General features: G+C 42.0%; 2 protein-coding genes across 5 annotated transcripts; both read left to right on the top strand.

Moving 5' to 3' along the window:
• Positions 1–626: 626 nt before the first annotated feature.
• Positions 627–13473, top strand: LOC118082445 (glutathione S-transferase). Of its 4 annotated transcripts, XR_009557298.1 has the most exons (8): positions 627–822; positions 6416–6582; positions 8122–8173; positions 9193–9325; positions 10017–10158; positions 10673–10804; positions 11911–12104; positions 12594–13147. XR_009557298.1 is itself a non-coding variant. In XM_035109960.2 (7 exons), the coding sequence occupies exons 2-7, from the start codon at positions 6496–6498 to the stop codon at positions 12031–12033; spliced, it is 669 nt and encodes a 222-aa protein (XP_034965851.1). In that variant the 5' UTR covers positions 627–822; positions 6416–6495; the 3' UTR covers positions 12034–13446. The 4 variants fall into 4 exon arrangements, 3 of the variants coding, with proteins under 3 accessions (XP_034965851.1, XP_034965852.1, XP_034965853.1); XM_035109960.2 differs by having other exon boundaries at positions 11911–13446; XM_035109961.2 differs by lacking the exon at positions 627–822 and adding an exon at positions 3430–3557 and having other exon boundaries at positions 11911–13450.
• Positions 13474–14905: 1432 nt separating this feature from the next.
• On the top strand, positions 14906–21839 carry LOC118082447 (glutathione S-transferase). Its single transcript, XM_035109966.2, has 7 exons — positions 14906–15053; positions 16965–17071; positions 17912–17963; positions 19069–19201; positions 19835–19976; positions 20989–21120; positions 21523–21839. Exons 2-7 carry the CDS (start codon positions 16985–16987, stop codon positions 21640–21642), a joined length of 666 nt encoding a protein of 221 aa, XP_034965857.1. The 5' UTR covers positions 14906–15053; positions 16965–16984; the 3' UTR covers positions 21643–21839.
• The last annotated feature ends 988 nt before the right edge of the window (positions 21840–22827 follow it).

Raw genomic sequence — 22827 nt, 5'->3', positions numbered from 1 at the left:
AGTTTTAACCACAACTTTTCATGATTCATCCTATCAAACTAAGATCAGCCCAATCCTCCCATTTCATCAATAAGTACCGCCAGTGCTATTTTTCTAGAAAAAGAGGTGCCAGAGCTCACCATGAACACCTCCCTTGTTCTTTTGTAATGGCAATGGTGCCCACCTGAGAGGTGCTGGAACTGAGTTCCAGCTTTTGGGGGGGGGGAGCCCTGCATACAGATATACCCTGATTGATATATCAGTTCAAATTGGGTTCTGATTGCTTTAAGTCAGACTTTGAACGACTTGAAACCTCAATTAGTTGAAGCTCTCTTGATGGCTGCTGAACATTGCAGTCAACTCTTTTCCTTACTGCTAATTCCTTGACAGAATTCATTTGTATATAGGTCCTCTCACTTCACCACTATCGACCTTAAATTTGCTGACTGACCTATCGCGCTCCCCAGGGGACTCTTGGGTTGATACACTCCTCTGTTTATCTTGTTTCACTTTATCACATTTAGCCATAACCATATAATCAATCATCTTAAGGGAGCGGGTTACAATTGACCCTGTCAGCCTTTTTGAGCTTTGTCCTTACCTTTATTACTACCTATCTTAGAAGAGGTTAGGTTTAACCATGATTTCTTCACTCGCACCACCCTCTTTCCTATAGTGCGGAGGTTCTCTTTCCCATTCTTAACTCTGACCTTATAGTCTGTGGTCCACCTGTAGACGACTGTCTGCAGCACGGCAGGGCCACCCACAAAGGGCACATCTGAGATTGTGTCTGGAACTGGATCAAAAGAAATAACACCCTTGCTCAACAATAATTCCTCACGGGTAAGATTTTTAATTTTATTAGCAGCCTCAGGGGGAAAATCAAATCCATCTGTTAGCCCCAAACAGGAGGACCTCTTTCTTCCTTGGGATGGTGAAATCCCCAGCGGCCAAGCGGCCCTACTATTTGACCAAGCATTTTCTTTATCTCAGCTACCAGTTCTTTAATTTCCAGAATAAGTGCCATTTACTTGTCCAGAGCTAATCCTATAACAAAATGAATAATGATAACCCAATATTACCTGCTCAATAGGAAAAGTCTTTCCAACCCTCTTCTTAATTGAGCCATCACTTTTTTAATCCCTGCTTTTGACAGAGCTTTAATAGGGGGTGATTTAAAAAGCCTTCCATTTTCATTTTGCCAAAATCCTCATTCAAACAACTATTTACGCAACTACTTTGCATAAGTTGCTCACTGTTCCTAACAATGGTTGACACATCAATGGGGCGAGTGGTCTGTCGATCTGTGAGTGATGAAAATGCATGCTCAGCAGGAAATACTGCTCAATAAAGTCAGTCATCTTCGTCTGTCTACCTCATTTTTCCTCTTATCCTATAGTATTGGTTATATAGTATATGGTTATGGGTATTTTCTTCCCTTGAATCTCAATAAAGCAGAGAGACAATTGTATGCTCAACACAGGCTTTGGGTGTAAGATTCTCCAGTTGACCCTTCCTTTTAATTTTTGAAATTGGGGTAATTGGCATTTGACTCATGCTCCCATTTTCTTTCCAAGCTTGTCATATTATGTCAGATGTATATATCCTCAGTTCATGACAAGCTCAGGACAGGCCAAACAATACCCCATAATTAAGCAGTATATAAATAAATAGTATATAAACAAACCTGCGCCTGTTTGTTTGATGCCAAACAAGAGAGATACCCATCTCTCCTGCATACATACACACAAAGGCTGGGACACTCGATGGCCCCCCTCTGGCTTGTTCCACCCCCAGCTGCAGCACTGGGTGAGTCTACTCAACAACAACAACAACAACAACAACAACAACAATTTATTATTGATACCCTGCCCATCTGGCTGTGTTTCCCCAGCCACACTGGACAGCTCACAATAGAATATTAAAAACATGATAAAACATCAAACATTAAAAACTTCCCTAAACAGGGTTGCCTTCAGATGTCTTCTAAAAGTCAGATCGTTGTTTATTTCCTTAACATCTGATGGGAGGGCGTTCCACAGGGTGGGTGCCACTACCGAGAAGGCCCTCTGCCTGGTTCCCTGTAACCTCACTTCACACAGTGAGGGAACCACCAGAAAGCTCTCAGAGTCTAGGCTGAACAATGGGAGTGGAGGCCAAAGGTCAGCACCAACACTTTGAATTGTGCTTGGAGACATACTGGGAGCCAATGTAGGTCTTTCAGGACCGGTGTTATATGGGCTGCAAAACCATAAATCAGATGGCTCTCCGGGAGCTCAAGCTCGAGCTCTAAACATCTATTCCTCGCTGGTACAAACCGGAAATCCCTTGCAGTAGGAACTCAAAACTTGAGCATCTGATGAGCCTTATCTTAAAAGTCTTATACCAGGCATCCCCAAACTGCGGCCCTCCAGATGTTTTGGCCTACAACTCCCATAATCCCTAGCTAACAGGACCAGTGGTCGGGGAAGATGGGAATTATAGTCCAAAACATCTGGAGGGCTGAAGTTTGGGGATGCCTGTCTTATACTAACTTTCACCCAAGTCAGGAGATCACAAAACTCTAGTGTAAAATATCTCTACATGCCACCCAATCGCCAAGCAGTGTGAGATTCCAGGCGTTGAAGGCATTTACCCAAGGTTGTGTTTCTTTGTCTGGCACAATTTCTGCAGATTATATTTTCCCTTCCTATCCCCAATATTACCTAATTACCGTGTTTCCCCGAAAATAAGACACTTGTCTTATATTTATTTTTCCTCAAGAAGACACACTATGGCTTATTTTCAGGGGATGTCTTATTTTTTAATTACGTGTCCAGCCTCGCCTCATCCTTGGCGCCCTCCAGAATTGCGCCTATCAATATGTCTTATTTTCGGGGTATGGCTTATATTGCACAAATGCGTAGAAATCCTGCTACGGCTTATTTTATGGGTATGTCTTATTTTCGGGGAAACAGGGTACTCCTGTTTATTAAATTCTAATATTCCCGAACAGGCTCTATAACAGTATCATAGCCCACAGATGCTGTATGTGTGAGGAGTCAGATTCTGTGAGCAGAAAATAATCCATTTGAGCTGGGCTAATCTTTCAGAATTTTGCAGATAAAGTAAATAGTAGAACAAAAAGTGCCTTGTGCATTGACGATTAATAGACTAGAGGTTTTTTCCCAGTGTCCGTGTGACTTTAGCATAGAAATATTTGTTTCTCTGTGTGGACACATATATTTGGTACAGTACAGTATTTTTAAAACTTTCCACAAGGGTCTTTTGTGCTGTGCTGTGCTGTGCTATGCTATGTAACAGAGTAGCATAGCTACGCTTCAGGAATGTGAAAAAGCTGTAACTCAGCACTGGCCCTGGGGACCCTTCCTCCTCCCCCTTGGCAAAAGGGTGGGCAAGGGAAACCACCCACCCTAATTCACAAGCCAGGCAAAACTTCTTGGACTTGTTCAGCAGCAGCAGCTTTATCTTCTCCTAGATGCAAATCTTCAGAGAAGGGAGCAAATAACGAGCAAATAAAAGGCAGAGCTCAGTTTCTTTTGCCTAGACCCTGGAAGTGGATTCAGGTTTGGTTGGAGGTTAGTACTGGGAGAGCGGGAGGGGGGGGATACTTACACACTGTCATCTGGTAATAATTGAAAACAGGGGTGAGGAACAAAGGTGGTGAATTGGCATTTCTATCCAGTTTGTTTGGCACACCTTAAAAGCAATTCGGTTACACTTAGATTTTAGTGGAGATGAGCTATGGAGAAGCAGGGGGCTTTTAGAAAGCAGAAGGGTCGGGTGTTGAAAAGAGAGGAAGGGGCAGAAGGGAAATGAAGGCAGCAGGCAGCTGAAGCGGCAGCTGAGGGGGTGGCAGGGAAGCTGCAAGAAGAAGCTGGATGCTATTTTCCCAGCAGGAAAGGAAAGGGTGAAAAGAAGCAAAGTAGATTGGCTGTGTAAAAGAAACTCCACCATGGCTGCACTTTGCTAGCTTGCAGCGCAGACGAAGGGGAAAGGGGGTTTGAGACGTAGATGTAGAATCTTGAAAGACAACAGGGGCAATTAGTTGGGTCAGCAAGTTGGATAGGGGAAAGGAAATACTGTGGGATAACTGCAAACGGAGAAGTTGAAAGAACTAGAGGTTGCTCTTCTGAGATGTGAAAAATGGTAGGTGGGAAGAGGAGCAGGCAGTGGCTGGATAAAGAGAACAACACCCACCATTTTGAGGTCTGGGGGGATAAGCAGGAGGAGTCCAGAAAATGAAGCATTGCAGGAACAAGCTTACATTAATAGCATATCAGGAGACAGGGGTGGGATTTCCCTGGAAGGACTATTGTACTGTAACTGCACGGTAGCCAGAAATTCAACAAGAAAGCCCATTGCTTTGTCAGTGGGGCAGAGTGAGAGAAAAGCTGTCGGGTTTTCTGGTGCTCTGGCTGCCAAGAATAGACGCTCCTAGATGGCAGCAGTCACCTCTGCGGATTAAGAAGTTTAAAAATAATGTGCTCTAATGCTGTGAAACTTTGTGCGCACACTTGAGAGTAGCTAGTTCTAGTGGTACACTTTCTTAGTGAACACACTTACGCCTGGGCTAGGACTGAAAATTATTATCAGTTTTAAGAGGGCTGGTTATGCTTTGCCCGCCTTGCATTTGCAGTGCCAAGAAAAGAGAGGAGCTTTGATGTTCATATTGACTTGGATCCTAAGGCAGGTTAACTCAAGAGAAATTCCCTATCCCTTGCAGGATGGGAGGATCAACCAAAATCAGACTTCAGTTCTAGGATAAATTAAGGAAGTTGATGGAAGGAAACATGGGCATAGTCAAGGGGAGGCGGGGACATAGTCAAGGGGACCCCTAGGTCCACAAATATTATTGAAAAGCATTGAAAGGACTCAGTTATCTGAGGTTCTGCCCACCTTCCCCCCAACAGAAGCCCCCCCCCCGGCAATGTCCTATTTACAGGGTATTTAAACTCATGATTTCCTAAAGAAAACTCAATAACTTTGGCTGCTCTCCCTTCTAACAAGAATCCTGGCTACGCCCATCGGAAGGAAAATTTCTAGTCCTCTTCATTCCCACACCAACCACTCATTATGGAGCATTGTGATTCTCGTTACACACTTTGGAAAGAAAATGTCTATAACTGCCAAACATATAGGATCGATTACAATAGCAGACTTGCAAAATTAACAATCTTCTTTAAAGCTTGGAGAGAGTCCGTGACATGGTTATCTAAATAAAAGTGCTTGCTTGGCAGAAGTTGTTCAGAAGTTGGCAATCTAGTTGCGATAGCTATTCCTATGAATCATACATGTATACAGTACTTCTGGTAAATGGTTAACTTATTGCAATGTCATGCTACAATGTGCTAAAATCCTCAGTCGGAAGCCTCTAAAATTACAGGTGGCCCCCAGAGAGATTCTTTCTGACCCTCTCCCCAACCAATCCAAATCTGGAAGAGGGACAAGGAAAGAGCAGCATCTGTGGCATCAGACTACAAAAAGTTGGATTGGGGGCATAGTTTACTCTGTGTAAAGATCCAAAAACAATTTTCAAAAAAACAACAACAGTGGAGAACCAGACGTGTGTGGAATTGTTCAACACCTCAGTTTTAAGGCTGTTCTGCTTAGTCATGCACCCTCATCCTCCAAGGCCAGAAAATAGACAATTGGTGAGGTTGCTGCTGGTGCTTTGTGCATTGAACAGCTTCACAAGAGGCAAAAACCCAATGAATAAATTTCACCCTCAGCATGAAGCTAAAGTAGTGGGGGAAAGTCTACCTGCTGAAGCATGGGAGTTGGAGATTAACTGCAGAAGTTGAGCTTAACAATAAATCTCTGTTTTGGCGGAGCATGTTTTACCTTCGATGAATTTGCACTGAGACTCGATGAGTTTAGGAAAATAAGAAAGCCATGTTGGTTAATGGAAATAAATACTTATTGATAGGAAAGATCGTACTTCTGTCTAACACAGGTTGCAAGGAGCCTCACTTGTTCTTTGTTTTCAGCAGGAGAAACATATAAAGATGTCTCACCTCCCAAGGTTAGGTTGAAGAAGTAGGAAAATAAGGTCAGCAACCATGAGAGGATCAGTCGAGAACCAGAGGATAGGTCAGGTTAAAGAAGAAGCTAGGAAGCTTGAAGCTTTCCTCCTTTTTTTTGGATTATATTGTATTACATTTCAACATTTTTAACATATACTGTACAATCAAAACACAATCTCATATTTTTGTCAGCTTCCCACATCTCTTTCCATGGAGTTTTTGTTTCTCTCCTTCTGCTGCACCCTCTCTTCTATCTATCAAATCTTAACCACAATAATGTGTGCAAACCTACCAGCCTTTAGTACAAGCTGAGTTGTATCCCAACACTTTCGACCCTGAATGTTCTGCCTGTTTGACTCATGGTCCTTTCCCCCTATTCTAATGCATCTTTCTCCCGCTTCCATTTTTAGGACAGTCCCCAATACTGATCTACTGTGAAGCTGTTTAGCCAATTGTGTTGTGCTTGACAGAGCAGAAGACTACCCAAACGATGGCTGGGAAACCCAAATTGCACTATGCTCGAGGGAGAGGGAAGATGGAATCCATCCGTTGGCTGCTTGCAGCAGCCGGCGTGGAGGTTTGTGTACCCATGAAAGGAAGAGGCGGGGCAATGCTGGGTGGATGAACCAACAATGGCCAAAATAAATGGCCTCTTCTGCACAGGAAGTAGAAGATGCCACAGGTGTCTTATCAACATAACTCTGTGTGTGCATATGTGCCTGTATATGTTCTTACATGCATTTATATATGTGTGTGTGCGCGCTTCAGCTCAGGAAAACAACTGAAGCATATGAAGAAATAGAGTGTAGTCTTTCAAAAATATGCTTCTGCTCCACCTCTGTATACCATGAAAACCCTTAATAAAAATTAATTAAAAAAAATATATGCTTCTGCTTATGTCACTCAAGCAGTGAAGCCAATTTCCACCCACTTTTAAGGGTGTGGTTTTCTCAATTCTAGGCCCTCATACACTGTATAGGAAATACGGATATTTCCTATATTTCCCCGGGAAGCAAACACTTTGGTTGCCAATTAAAAGAGCAATTTTTCATGTTGAATCATACAGCGGAAGCCAATGCATGTTCACTTAGATGTGAGTTGCTCTCAGTGGATATAGGATTGCAGCATCAATCATCTGCTAGGGAACCCATAGCTATACAGTGGTACCTCGGGTTACAGACGCTTCAGGTTACTGACTCCACTAACCCAGAAATAGTACCTCGGGTTAAGAACTTTGCTTCAGGATGAGAACAGAAATCGTGTGGTGGCAGCGCAGCGGCAGCGGGAGGCCCCATTAGCTAAAGTGGTACCTCAGGTTAAGAACGGTTTCAGGTTAAGAACGGACCTCCGGAACAAATTAAGTTTTTAACCTGAGGTACCACTATATTTTAGAATTTATAATTTCCAACATAATAGAAATGTCACCAGTAAGAGAGGGGAATCATAATACAGTCATACCTCAGAAGTTGAACGGAATCGGTTCCGGAAGTTTGTTTGACTTCCAAAACATTTGGGAACCAAGGCGTGGCTTCCAATTGGCTGCAGGAAGATGCAGAACCCACGTTGGACGTTCGGGTTCCAAAGAACGTTCGCAAACTGCCCAAAACGTTCAATTCGCAAGGCGTTCGACTTCCAAGGTACAACTGTATTCTACAGCTACAGAGAGAGGGCCAAGGGGAATTGGATGTCTGGCAATGGTTCAGAGTCCTCCGTCTGGGTCTTATTTCAATGGGTTGAATGGCTTGTCTTTGGAAGCCATTTTTAGGAATATGGTTATATGAATAGCGTGGCTAATCTGCACAATGAAAATAAAAATAGTAAAGAAAATCTGCATTGTGTAGAGTCTGAGCATATGATTTCTGCAAAGACAAAGAGACCATTTTCACCCAACCATCACTTCTATAATAGAAATCAATTCAAATGAAGGGTACAGATTGAGGGGAAAAAATGAAATTTAAAAGCTGTACTGTATCTTGTAGTTTTTCAAAAATTCCAAGAAGCATCAGCTGCTCTTAAACTAAAATAAAAGATAAGTATCTGTTAATTATTCTCTGCAAGGTCAGCAAAGACTTGTAAAGTTAGGATAATTTTTTTTTATTTGGCTGCTTTGTTTCAGTTTGAAGAAGAATTTATAGAGAAAAAGGAAGACTTAGAAAAATTACGGAATGGTAAGTCTATAGGTGAAAGTGTTGCCCACATGCGACTGTTTTAAAGACTGACTCTATATTGACTGAATCTGTTAAAAATAAAAACCACTTTGTCCTGGGGTCCATGTCAATGTCTACACATAGGCATTTTCAGGGGTGAAATTGGTCCAGTCTTCCCTTGAACTGGAAAAAAACAATAGGGAATTTGGATTTAGGGATGTTGAAGAATTTCAAGCAAAGTGGAAATGGGAGGGGAAATTGCCAGTGTTTGCTTATTTGTCTCTTGTCCAGAAGAGAAATCAATCCAGCTTATGTGATTGAGCCTGGATAGCTTAGTTGGTTAGAGCAAGGTGCTGATAAACCCAAGGTTGTAGGTTCCCCGTGTGGGACAGCTACATATTCCTGCATTGCAGGGGTTTTGGACAAAATGATCCTCAAGGTCCCTTCCAACTCTACAATTCTATGATTGGTATGCACTGTTGTTGCTTTCTGTCCACAGACAATAAATAAATGATTGTGCCATTCATTCATTCATTCATTCATTCATTCATTTCCTACCCTTTACCATAAGGTCTCAGGGTGGGTTACAACACTGAAACACAACATTAAAAACAATTTGAAACAATGTATACACACATGAGATGGTATACACACAGAGACACACATTTGTGTTGTGTTTCCTTTGCATTAGAAGGAATGAGATGGCATAAGATAACGACAATGTGATTTACACAATGAGTTATGTAAGTCATGAAAATTGCACCAACAATGAACAGAATAGAAATAGTGCATGGAACAAATGCAGGGTGGAAATAAAACGATGCCTTTCCATGTTCCTTTTTGAGCTGCACAAACCAAAAGGGAGGCAGATTTTCCTGGAGAAAGTTGCTCTGCAAATATGTGATCTGTATCGGAGACTTAATACACCATTTTTAACTTTCAAAGAAGGCAGTCTGAATCGATCTGAAGTATTGGTTTAGGCTACTTAAGTTGGTAAGGACTGAATCATTTATCCCGCCCCTGCCCCCCATTTTTTAAAGATGGACAGCTCCTGTTTCAGCAAGTGCCCATGGTGGAAATGGATGGGATGAAGATGGTGCAGACGCGAGCTATTCTCAACTACATCGCAGCAAAGCACAACCTCTATGGGAAGGACCTGAAGGAGAGAGCACTGTACTTATGAACATGTAGAATTCACTCTAGGTTTTTTTTTTTAAAAAAAAAATAGAAAACCAGCTCTTGACAGAAGCTGAAAATATGGAATGTATGCACTGAACTGCAAACATCCAGCTATCTTCCTGCTTTTACATCTCTGTATTCCTAGAGCTAGAGCTATCTATGTCACAATGTGACTCTAGGCTAACTTGGGGAGGAAAACCATACCATAACATGGTAATGGCAAGCTTCACATAACTGTTAACTTTCCAGCCATGTATGTATGCCAGATTGAATATCAGAGAATGGAAAGACGCTCACATTTTGTTTTTATGTTATTAATTTACTGTATATGTTATTTATAATATTAATGTTTCTCTTGTTTCTGTTGTAATTGTGATATGCACTAGTTATATTTAGACTGATCTGTACTTTCACGATAATAATTGGGTGGTAATTTCTTGTCTAAGGATATGCAGCGTTAAAATGGAAAAACGGGAAGCCACAGTGGGGGTAGGAAGTCTAAGAAGAATAGATGGAACTTTGTGTTGAAACTTTGGAATAGTATTGAAACTTTGGAATAGCATTGAAACTTTAGAAAAATATAAATGAAAAATGAAATAATAGTAATAATAAAGCAGACAAGAAAAGAAATAAGAGAACTAACAAAACAAACCCTGAAAGTAACTGTGCTAATGGCTTCTTTCAGGATTGACATGTATGTGGAAGGAACAACTGATCTGATGGGGATGATGATGATGCTTCCTTTCCAGCCCCCTGAGAACAAAGAAAAGCAGACCAACCTAATTTTTGAGAGGGCCACAACCAGATATTTCCCAGTTTATGAAAAGGTAAAGGATGGTCAGGTAGCAACGTAGAATGTGCAGCTAGATCTTAACGGCTGTAGGTGGATGGGGAGAACCATCCATAGCAGTAGCAAAATTCTGCAGCAGCACTTAAATGTGGAATAGTAAACCTGCAAATCTACCAACATTTTTTGGGGGTACTACAACTCTCCTAATTCCTGACCATTGGCCATGCTGGCTAGGGCTGCTGGGAGTTGGAGTCCAGCAAATATTTTGTTTCCCACCCAGGATGTCAAGTTCCAATGCTACTGAGCAGAGGATCACAGCAATGAGGGCCTTTCGGTGTTATGCAGTGGGGTACATGCAGGTGTGTAAAATGTATATTTGAACAAAAAAACCAAGTGGCTACTCTCATGGGACAGTCCCTACCTGCCTCTCAGCCTTACATGTCTTAAACACAAAAGAAGCAGAAATAATCCACAATGAGCCTCTGTTGCCCACTATGAGCCAGGGCTCTACATACCCTCAACACTGACTTCTGTTTCTTTGTATGCCACAGGTTTTAAAAGATCACGGACAAGATTTCCTTGTTGGTGGGAAGTTCAGCTGGGCAGATGTCCACCTGCTTGAAGCTATTCTGATGGTCGAAGAGATGAAGCCTGATGTTCTTTCTGCGTTTCCTCTGCTGCAAGTGAGTGAACAAAGACATGTTCTGAGAAATGAGATGGAACATAAACTGTAAGATTGTGTGTATTCACAGAGTGCAAATACAGCAATTGGATAAACTTCAGTCATAGGAGTGTGTCGCACTTAGCATGTCATAATCTATATGATGGTGATTATGGTGGTGTAAGTTTCAGTGGAGCAGGCATCAAGACTTTTGCATCTGTTTTGCTTGATGATACAAGTGCTTCATCTCCTGGCTAGAATTGCCTCAGTTTGACTCTGATGGCTAAGACAACCTGACAGAAAAAGGCTCACGAGATCCTACAGCTGGAGGGGTTCTTGTAGAAAGACTATAGAGAAAGTTCAGATTTCACATGTGGATTGAGGACCATGGGACAATAGGACCACAGATCTTCTCCTTCCCATAGGTGATTGAATGTGAAAATTATTGTTACTGTGTTCATTAATCAGTCAGAATCTTTATTTGTTTGTGGGAATGGGATTACTATTACAATCAAACCAGCCTTTTACCCAATTTTATTTTATAAATCTGAAATAAATAGGGAAGGGAGCAAATTGAGACCCCCACATATTACTAATAACCCCGTGTAGTATTTATGGGTTTTGTTTTTTAAACTTTCTATTAACACACACTACACTACTCTGTTGATTTAGACTTAATTTCTCCTGTATGGTTTTTGAATGCTTGAAAAACAAGGTACTGCTTATTAATGAACAGACAGATTGCTTTTCAAAATTCCTCCATCAAATGAGCATTTAAAAACTTTGTGTTGTTAAACTTTTATCCCATGATAAAATAACTGCTTGGAATGACATAATCTTCCATACATGACTAGAAATAATTATTATTATTACTAAACATTTAGGAAAAAACTAAAATTTTCAAAGCACTGCACACATATTGAAAGTAAAAATGGCCCTTGCCCAAAAGCTTGCAATGATACACATGATACAAAAGGAAAAGGGAATGGGGAGGGATGGGGAAAGCAAACATTTGAAGCCAATGGATGGGGCCAGGCCAGTCTTCTCCAATATGTAAACTGCATTTTTGTGTAAGTCCATCTATGTTGGTACCTTTTTCTTAGAAGTGCTTCTCGTTTTTCAATCTAGGACTTCAAGGCAAGGGTAAGCAACATCCCCACAATTAAGAAATTCTTGGAGCCAGGCAGCCCGAGAAAATTTGAATTAGATGACAAGGCACTTCAAGAGATCAGGAAGATTTTCAACATCTGAGAACATCTGCTATGAAGATCACTACAAATACTGGCATGATTTTAACAGATCTGTGCGACTTCTCTCTTACTGTTGTTGTTGTTTAGTCGTTTAGTCATGTCCGACTCTTCGTGACCCCATGGACCATAGCACGCCAGGCACTCCTGTCTTGCACTGCCTCCCGCAGTTTGGTCAAACTCATGTTCGTAGCTTCGAGAACACTGTCCAACCATCTTGTCCTCTGTCGTCCCCTTCTCCTAGTGCCCTCAATCTTTCCCAACATCAGGGTCTTTTCCAAGGATTCTTCTCTTCTCATGAGGTGGCCAAAGTATTGGAGCCTCAGCTTCACGATCTGTCCTTCCAGGGAGCACTCAGGGCTGATTTCCTTAAGAATGGATAGGTTTGATCTTCTTGCAGTCCATGGGACTCTCAAGAGTCTCCTCCAGCACCATAATTCAAAAGCATCAATTCTTCGGCGATCAGCCTTCTTTATGGTCCAGCTCTCACTTCCATACATCACTACTGGGAAAACCATAGCTTTAACTATACGGACCTTCTTCGGCAAGGTGATGTCTCTTACTAGTTGGAGGATAAACAGCGTAGCCCTATTCATGTCTATTCAGCATTAGTTCCATTTGAATTCAGTGTAGCTTACTTCTGGGGAAATGTAGGTGTAGGATTGGAGCCTAAATCCATAAAATAGTATTTCCTCTTGGTTCCGTAGTCTCAAAAGCTTTTGATTGCAAACGCTTGAAAAATGTAGTAGATGAGAACTCTTTTGTGAAGATGCTGAGGCCTCCTTTAGATAATAGTCTAATGCAACCTCCCCAAACCTGGTATGATACCTTCCAGGGGTTTTGGACTACAGCTCCCATCAGCCACAGCCAGCATGGCCAGCAGCCAAAGAATAAAATTGCCAGAGTCAACAAACATTTGATATTGTGCAAGGATTTTTTTTCCAGCCGGAACTCACTGGAACTGAGTTCCGCCACCTCTCTGGTGCATTCCAGAGTTCAAATGCTACTGATCACCATAATGGCACCGTGGAAATCCACAAAAGGAGATGATGGTACAATAAAATACTGTATGATGGTACAATAAAATGAAATAAAGCATTCTACAGTGTTTGTATTTCAGTGCCATGTTTTACTTGAGTATTCAATAACATGTCTGTTCTGTCATGACTAGTTCCTGTTGGTGCTTTGCGTAGATGTGATGGGATCTGTGTGGTCCTGCTGGATCAGAGGCAAGCAAAATATATCCTATTAATGTACTCCCTGCCAGAAAATGACCTATTTTCATAGCCTTCTACAGCAATTAGACTGACTGGCCAAAGCAGCAAATTTGCTACAGGCCTGGATTTCCAGCACCAACATGTAACTAGACTAGATGACCGTTGTGTTGAGACTTCTTTCAACTCCTTACAGATGAAAAGCAAGACAGCATATGAATTTGAGACATTTTTTCACCAGCTTAATGCAGCTTTCAGCTTACATATTAAAGTACATACACAGATTCATGGGAAGAAACCAACTCAAAGAACTACATTTAGCAACACACACACACACACACACACACACACACACACACACACACACACACATGTTCTTATGCAATTATTTCTGCTTGGCCAGCAATTTTCTATCTTCTCTTTGTTTTTTCATATTGTTATGCAATGAAGAAGCTTAAAGCAGCACACATAGTTTCTCAAGCAATCTCCCACCCAGAAACAGGCTAGGCCTAACAATGTTTAGCCTCAGCAAGCTGTCCTAAGTTATAAAAGAGTCCTTAACTGTTAACAGATGACATAATAGTTTAATGGGAACTGTCTCATTTCATGTTGTTGTTGTTTACTTATAGCACAACCTCAGTAAAGCCTTTTGATTCCTTTATAGCGAGTTTCTACAAGAACAACTCAAAAAAATTTTTGCAAACACTATCCTCAGCTAAAGCACACATTATGCAGACAATAAGAACTCTGTTTCTGTTTATTGTTTGTTGTTGTTGCTTCAACCATCATGGTCATATCAATCACCAAAAAAGAGACAAAAGAATATACATCCTATACAATATATACAAAAACACAACATTAAAACACAATATCTATCTATCTATCTATCTATCAATACCAACTACAGTAATACAAATAGGTTTTTACAGTGGTACCTCGGTTTACAAACACAATTGGTTCCAGAAGTCTGTACTTAACCTGAAGCGTACTTAACCTGAAGTGAACTTTCCCATTGAAAGTAATGGAAAGTGGATTAATCCGTTCCAAACGGGTCCGCAGAGTACTTAAACTGAAAATACTCAAACCGAGGCATACTTAAACCGAGGTATGACTGTATATTTCATGCCCAATCAGTTCCTTACCAGTCCACCATGTTATGCTCAAGGAACGTTCTCAGTTTTGGGGCAGCAACTGCCACAAATTTGTCACAAATTGGTCAAAGCCAGAGAACAAATAGGTGATTTTCACTTGATTATCTGGATCAGGTATCTTACATAAGAAATCAAGAACAATTTCTGGATGGCCTGTAGAAATCCACTGTTTTGCATACCATTAATTGTAGCGATCTATTCACCCCAACCCCCGCCAAAAGGTGGGTGGGACCAGCAGGGAAGTCCTGTGTATTTGACCTTTTCCTGTATTTTGTGGCTAGCAGCTGCAACCAGAGACTGCAGTGGCCTCCTGCCCAGTGATACAAAGCTTTGAGTTGAATATACTGAGACCAGGAATGTTTGCCCTCAGTGCAGCTGTACACATTTACAATAAACCGAGTTGCATCATGTTACGCAAGCGTGAGAGACAACCTTTCCCATTGTGAATTAACTTTGCGTGACTGATTTGTTGTAGGTGAAAAGTCTCACGAAAGGCAGAGTAAGTGTTTTTTCTATTTGCAAGAGGGAGTTTCTGTTGCAGATAAGCTGTTCTCTCCTCTCGGAAGGTGGAGCTTCTGAGCTTTTATAACCCTGAGCCACACAAGTTCAGGGCTCGCTCTGCTTGAGAAGAACTTCCACCTGTTCAGGACTTGCAGCAGGTTAGTATTCTAAGGTAGACGATTGCTTTGGAGACCAACACCCTGGATAGAGGAGTAGTGCAGGGACAATTTCCAAAGACCTCACCTCTGCCCAAAGGTTTTCTTCTTCTTACCAGAAGAGTATTAAAGGTTTTTTTGGGGGGGGGGGGAGGCAGATACTGTAATCCTCAGACCTGTAATCTTCAGAACAGAAGCATTTCCAGAATCTGGGCAGCGGGCAGAGTTCTAAAAATAAAATGGGGTTGGTCTTTGTTGCACCTCAGAGGAAAAAGAAATGTTGGGTGAGAATGGGAGAGAAATTAGATTCATTTTTTAAAATAGTAACTCACCAAATTTCATTTTCCAAAAAACATAGCTATCCCTTGAAATTTGCACTGCAGTTCTCCAGTCAAATAATGTGTAAAAGCACATATGGTGAGGCATAATGTGCATATATTTTTACCTCACCAATAAATGCATATATTATTGAAAAGAATGTAGAAAATGGGTGTGGTTATCCAAGGTTGAGGAGGGTGTAGATTCCATCCAACTGTCTTAGGGACTCCACTCTGGATTTGTTTAGGGCAGGCACCCCCAAACTTCGGCCCTCCAGATGTTTTGGACTACAATTCCCATCTTCCCCGACCACTGGTCCTGTTAACTAGGGATCATGGGAGTTGTAGGCCAAAACATCTGGAGGGCCGCAGTTTGGGGGTGCCTGGTTTAGGGTTGCTCCTTAGCCTTTTCTTCTTCCAATGATATCCCACAAGGCAATGGAGGTTTAGGGTCAGAGGCTACCTCCTCCTAGATGGGCTACCTTCCCAGGTTGATGAGCCCCATCTGCCCCTCACTTCCCTCTACAGCATGTGCAGAAACCGCCTTCTTGACCACTGGACCAACTATTGGTCTCATCCCTCAACGTGCCAGAGCCCATCCTTGCATGGAGGGAGACTCCCCTAACTAGCATAGGCTTGAGACTCATCAGCTATCCTTACCTGGTTTAGCCAGCCAGTCAAAGCCATTTCCCAGGGTCTGGCCGCTCTCACATGCTGGCAGCTTCTAGGAGCCACAGGTGAGAGCTGAGTGCAGAGTGGGGACCAAAGATAGACAAACAATCCTAGAAGGAGCATGATGTGTCTCTCACCAGTGGCAATTGGGGAAAACAGGTTGAGAAAAGGGAGTGTCCATTTAAGGAAATCTGAAACAATTTTAAGACAGAGGTGGGGCTTCAAATGTGATTCGTCACTACAAACTCCCATCATCCCTGGCAATTGGCCATGCTGGAAAGCCATGTTCCCAAACTTGCCTGAGGAGATGAGAGGCAGCTGGTGGCAATGGCAATGGTGCGAGTACAACGGGGAAGCTACAGTTTTGTGGCTCTGGGAACATGGGCCGTGGCTGTCCAAGAGGGGGTGATAGTCGCAGGTTGTGGTTGTTGTTTTTTTAACTCTTGCTTCCTATTTTATGTGTGCAATAATATGCTACATCTGCTTGTGCTGCATGATTTTTAAAAAGAGTTTGTTAAAAAATAAACCAGAAGGCTTTGATATGAAATTCTTTCTTGCTGTAAGCCATACCTGCCAAGTTCCGGCCTGAGAAATAAGGGACTGGACCGGAAGTAGCAGACCGGAAGTAGTGCTGCCGCCATTTTGGAACTGGGCAGAGCATGCTCAGAAGCGACTTTTGATGCTGCTCTGCCCTGTTCCAAAATGGCAGCCGCACCAGAATAAACCGGGGAAAAACAAAGAAATCCGTTTTTTCGGCTGGGAACAGCTGGAAAAACGGGGGTTTCCCGGGGAATACGGGAGACTTGGCAGCTATGCTGTAAGCAATCAACAGAGCACCATTTTGAACAGTTGAACCAGTTTGAATGGTTTCCCTATCAAACACGACCTCTCAATCTCTCTCTTCGTCTGTCTCTCATCACAACAGGAAAGCAAACACTTAGAAACATGGCTGGGAAACCTAAGCTTTACTACTTCAATGGAAGGGGCCGAATGGAAAGCATAAGGTGGTTGTTGGCTGCAGCAGGAGTCGAGGTTTGTCTTCAGAATTTCTCTGTGAAAGCACCTTTCCCCCCACCCCCCAAAAAGAATCAAGGGAACTGTTGTTTTTCCAGCATTCTTATATTTCAGGCAGTTTCCAAATTTGGGTCCAGCATTACCATTTGTGAGTGAGGTGCCTGCTTCAGGTGGTTTATTTTAGCCAGCCTGGAATTGACAGCAGATTGTTGTGTTATTTTCATTCATTATTATTGTACTTTTGCTGCTAAGGAGGGGGGAGACATGATTGTGGGATTTACTGCTTCAAGTGCTAAAATGATATGACTAGCCTGTAGTACTTGATTTGTGCATGGGGAAGTGTTATGTACTGAGCTGAATCATAGAACATTAGGATACAGAATCAGCAGTCTGATTGGTCCGCAGGAGCCACCCAATCCAACTCCAGGTGGAAGTGAATCCGCATCCTGATTGGCCTGCAGGAGCAGCCAATCAGGCTGCTGGCAGAAGTCAATCCACAAACTGATTGGCCCACAGGTGTAGCCCTGAAGTAGCCAATCAGGCAAAGCCCATTGTGTAAATAATGTATATAAGCAGATGGCTTTGGGAAAAGGGCATTCTTCTCTTCTTCTCCTTGATGACTATGAGCTGAATAAAGAGCATGAAATTCACTCTCGACTCCGAGTATATTTCAGGAACATTCGTTGTTCTGCCCCAGACAGAGAAAATTATTGGGCGGGCTGGCCCGGAATTCGGCTGTGAAATTTTCACCAAATTTTCTCTAGTAGTTTGGAAACTTGAAAGGCCCTGTGTCATTTTTGGAGCCTTGTAATTATTTCATGAGACTCTTGAAATATTCTGCCTCTTTTGTTTTTTTAGTTTGAAGAACAATTAATTGAGACAAAAGAATATCTAGAAAAATTAAAGCATGGTGAGTATGTTATCTGAATATCAGTGGGACTATTTTCTAGTACAGTGGTACCTCGGGTTATAGACACTTCAGGTTACAGATGCTTCAGGTTATAGACTTTGCTAACCCTGAAGTAGTACCTCGGGTTAAGAACTTTGCTTCAGGATGAGAACAGAAATTGTGCAGTGGCGGCACGGCGACAGCAGGAGGCCCCATTAGCTAAAGTGGTGCCTCAGGTTAAGAACAGTTTCAGGTTAAGAACGGACATCCAGAACAAATTAAGTTCTTAACCAGAGGTACCACTGTATAGCCTTATATATCAGGGGACAGCAACTTAAGGCCTATGGGCCACAAGCGGCCATGGGGTCGTTTAACCAGGCCACGAGCCGCCCCCTAACCGAGCTGCCCGCTTGGTGAGTCCTCGTGTGCTGCGCTAAATCGGCACAGCGTGGTACGGGGACTTGCTTCCGCAGTGCCGTAAATCACATCTGCGCACGCGCAGGCACCAGAAATCGCATTTGCGCAGATGCAGACGCTGGAAATCATGTCTGCGGAGACGCAGATGCTAGAAGTCGCAGGCGCGCATGCACAATCTGACTTACAGGGGATCTCCGCTGGAGTGAACCGGCCCAGGCAAGGTAAACCTTGCCGACCCCTGGACTTAATAACGGGTTTTCAAAGTGGACTTGTTACTCCAGTTCTGCATTGTGCCCTACATCCTGTGCACACTTTAAGGCAGGAACACGTGTAAATACACAGTTGTAATCTGGTTATATTGCCTTTCCCCCTCTTCTTTGAAAGAAAAGAGAGTTTTCCAAATACCCACAACACATGCCACTCAACTCTGCATTGTGCAGAATGTTTCACTTGTTTTTTAGCTAGAGAACAGAAGTAGCTTAAATAACATGCAAAACTAGTTTCCAGTGTGTGGTTGCTGTACAGATTTAGCACATGTTCTGAAAAAGGGTTTAGAGGGAAAAGCAAAGGCAAACATGATGATCACAAAGGCACAATGTAAAAGTAAAGACTCAAAATCAAAGCACGGCTTGTGAGATGCTCCTGAAAACTTACTTTCCATAGTAATTACCTGGGAGGATGGACTGATTTTTCATCTTCCTTTCGCAAGATGGAGACCTGCTCTTTCAGCAAGTGCCCATGGTGGAAATGGATGGGATGAAGATGGTGCAGAGTCGAGCTATTCTCAACTACATTGCAGCCAAACACAATCTCTACGGGAAGGACGTGAAGCAGAGAGCATGGTACTGTAATATTCTTCTAAGTTTGGTTACTAAATGCATACTTTATTTTGCTCTACATGATATAAGATCATCTTTGGTCTGTCATTTGACCTACTGACGAGGCATGAGTCAGCAAATTTCATCTCTACTGTCAGATTGGGAAAGAAAGGGTCCAGTATGAGGTAATTTGACCTCCCAGTCCCAGCAAAGTTCATGTGGACTGGTTCATTGGAAATCAATGAATATTCATGTAATCCCAATAGGAGATTGGGAGGTCATTGTCCCTTCCCAATGTTTGGTTTTTTGGGCTTTTTTCCCTTGTGAATTGATTTTTGATATAAGGCTTTCCTTAGAAAAAGGTGTAGCTGGTGAAGATCACTATAATGGCAAGCAAATTATAGGGGCTTTTGTTGCATAGAGAGAGGCTCTTTTCAGGGACAATGCCCTTTCTCCATCATACAGGATCATTGTACTTGTTTTTCTGCTGGGTCATCACACATTTTTGCCTGTGACACTACCACCCAATTCCCCTGCAAGGTTTTGGCTCTGCATTATCATAATTAGTACTATTGCTGCTGCTGCTGCTGCTGCTGCTACTGTTTTTCTTGTTTTTATCTGAATATGAGAGGAGGAAACACTTTCTCTTTCAAATAGGATTGATATGTATTGCGAAGGTGCTATGGATCTGAATGAAATGATAATGATGCTTCCCTTCAAGCCAGCTGACAGCAAGGAGAAGGAGTTTGCAAACATTATTGAAAAAGCCACCACCAGATACTTCCCTGTCTTTGAAAAGGTATGGGGCGAAGGAAACTTACAAATCTTTTAACAGAACAGGCAGCTAGTAATGTTGATTCTTTCTTTCTTTCTTTCTTTCTTTCTTTCTTTCTTTCTTTCTTTCTTTGGCGATCACTCATAGCCGAGTAAGATTGTATTCCATAAACATGTATTTAACAATGGGTCCGTAAGTGACTGTGGAGGCCAATTCTGGATCCACACGTCCTTCCACAGTGGGGACATTGGTTTCTAGGCGAGAGTTGATCACGGTGTGGATTTGCCAAGCGTGCCTTCCTCTTAGCACGTCTCTCCCTTGCGTCCTGAGTTAGAGTGTCTTCAAAGCCCATGACACCTTTGGTAAAGGCTGTTCTCCAACTGGAGCGCTCACAGGCCAGTGTTTCCCAGTTGTCAGTGTTTATACTACATTTATACAACAGTCTTTAAACCTCTTTTGTTGACCACCAGCATTACGCTTTCCATTTTTAAGTTTGGAATAGAGTAGTTGTTTTGGAAGACGATCATCAGGCATCCGCACAACATGACCAGTCCAACAAAGTTGATGTTGAAGAATCATTGCTTCAACACTGGTGATCTTTGCTTCTTCCAGTACACTGATAGGACTGCTTGATAGGACTGCTTGGCTCATCAGAAATCATCTCCTTATTCCTTGTATTTTCCAAGCTTCTGAGGCAAGAGTAAAAAAAAAAGTAAAAAAAAAATTAGCTGTGTGAGAGAAGATCAGGAATCACGCACAGTGTTCATTTTCCATGTGAACGCTGACCTCAGCATCTGCCCTGCCCCACTGACACATGACAAGCAGTGGTTTGGGAAGAGGGAACATAATGATCAAGCTTCTCTTTCTTAGCCAGCGGATTGTTAGAAGACATGAATCAAAACTGACACAAATACAGTACTCTCGTTCTCCTGATACAATATAATCTGGGCGAGTGATACTCAAAAGTGGTTCAAGTATATATTCTCCATTTTGTGTATGAACCTAAAGTACTCCTCAAACATTTCCTTCTCTACAGGTCCTCAAAGATCATGGACAAAACTACCTGGTAGGAAATCAGCTCAGCAGAGCAGATATTCAATTGCTTGAAACCGTTTTAATGGCAGAAGAGCTGAAGGCTGATATTCTCTCCAAATTCCCTCTTTTAAAGGTAAGCATGCTTACTGAAGCATAAGCAAAGCTCTAGTATGGCGCTTTTATTCTTTGCATATCTAAAACACCATTGTCTATAGATTTCTATTGCACAAAGTCTAAATCACATATTCATGGATAATCCTTTTGTGAATTAAATTTAGACACATACAGGTAACCTACTTATTATTATAGACCTGCAATGGAGTTTGAATGTTGACCTCCCTTTCCAAAGGTGCATGCCTGAAATAATTGGGTTTTGCGTACATATAAAGTTTGAGTGCGTATAAAGTTTATCACTTGTGGTTTCATTATTGACTATGGAATCATAGTAACCGTAAGTGGCAATTGGGACATTGGGAATGCCGCCATTTCTCCTTTTCTCTTCTAAAATATTTTGCTCTCTCGCTCTCTCTGTTAGGCTTTTAAAGAGAGAATAAGCAATATCCCTACAGTGAAGAAATTTCTGCAGCCTGGTAGTCAAAGAAAACCACCACCAGATGAAAAGACCATTGCACAGGCAATGAAAGTTTTCCACTGAATCGTGGCTGAGGATCACAGTTGACGTACTATTGTAGCCACAGGCAATGGGCTAAAACTGAAATGGGACCACGCTGGCACAGTGAAAATCCACAAAGCTACAGTAGGAACCAAAATAAATAACAGAACAAAAGGAAGTGATGATAATACTGTGTGGCACTACACTAAAATGAAATAAACTGTTCTACAACTTTTGTATTCTGGTTGTTTTGGTTCCAGTATGAGATCATTTACATGAATCTTAAACAGCAGGGGAGCGAATAAGCAGCCTCTTTTGTTGTTGGAATTGGATCTGGCAACTGACAGTTTAGACCTACCTTCACTCTCATATATATTTCAAAGTATAATATCCTAATAAGTGTAAATAAATGACAGTCTATGTTTTAATTCCAAAGTTACCACAGCTTTTCATGATTTATCCTACCAAACGCTGCTGTAAGATCTACAAAGTTTGTATATAGGTCTTAGGCTCTTGACCATACTTCTTAATCAGATGGTTTAAGACGTGTGCATTTGTGAATATTTATTCTATGATTGAGACCTTAAAATTCTTATAACAATCCCCCGTTTGGGGCAATAAATTTATCTTAAATTGTTGCCCCACTAAACAACCTGATGTCCACCCATCCCAGATGTTATAACTGGATGTGTTTATGTAAATCTGAGGAGACTTGAATGTCAGGCCTCTTAAGGCTATTCACAAGTGTAGCAGTGCACATAGCTGGACATAGCATTCTGTATCATATAAAACAACACCATCTTGTTTTGTTCTATTCTTAAAATACTGGTGGCATTCTAACACTTTGAGAGAAGCCTTCTCTCCCTTTTCACTTTTAAAATGTGGGTCTATGCCAGGCATCCCCAAACTTCGGCCCGCCAGATGTTTTGGCCTACAACTCCCATGCTCCCTAGCTAACAGGACCAGTGGTCAGGGATGATGGGAATTGTAGTCCAAAACATCTGGAGGGCCGAAGTTTGGGGGTGCCTGGTCTATGCTTTACATTCAGCTCAGGAAGCTCCATTTAAAATGAAATATGATCAAGGTAATCATAGACCACACCAAATAATGGGGTGGGGGTGGGGAGAATGAAAGCAGAATTTCTTCCATGAAGAAAACACTGTTTATTTCCCAGACAATGGGTTAGATTCTACTAAATAGTTGCTATAGCGGGAGCTGGCACAATGA

Source organism: Zootoca vivipara, chromosome 3, assembly GCF_963506605.1.
Source record: "Zootoca vivipara chromosome 3, rZooViv1.1, whole genome shotgun sequence".
In the NCBI taxonomy this organism is placed as follows: domain Eukaryota; kingdom Metazoa; phylum Chordata; class Lepidosauria; order Squamata; family Lacertidae; genus Zootoca; species Zootoca vivipara.
The sequence above is the reverse complement of the archived record's forward strand: the minus strand, read 5'-3'. Positions and strand labels throughout refer to the sequence as shown.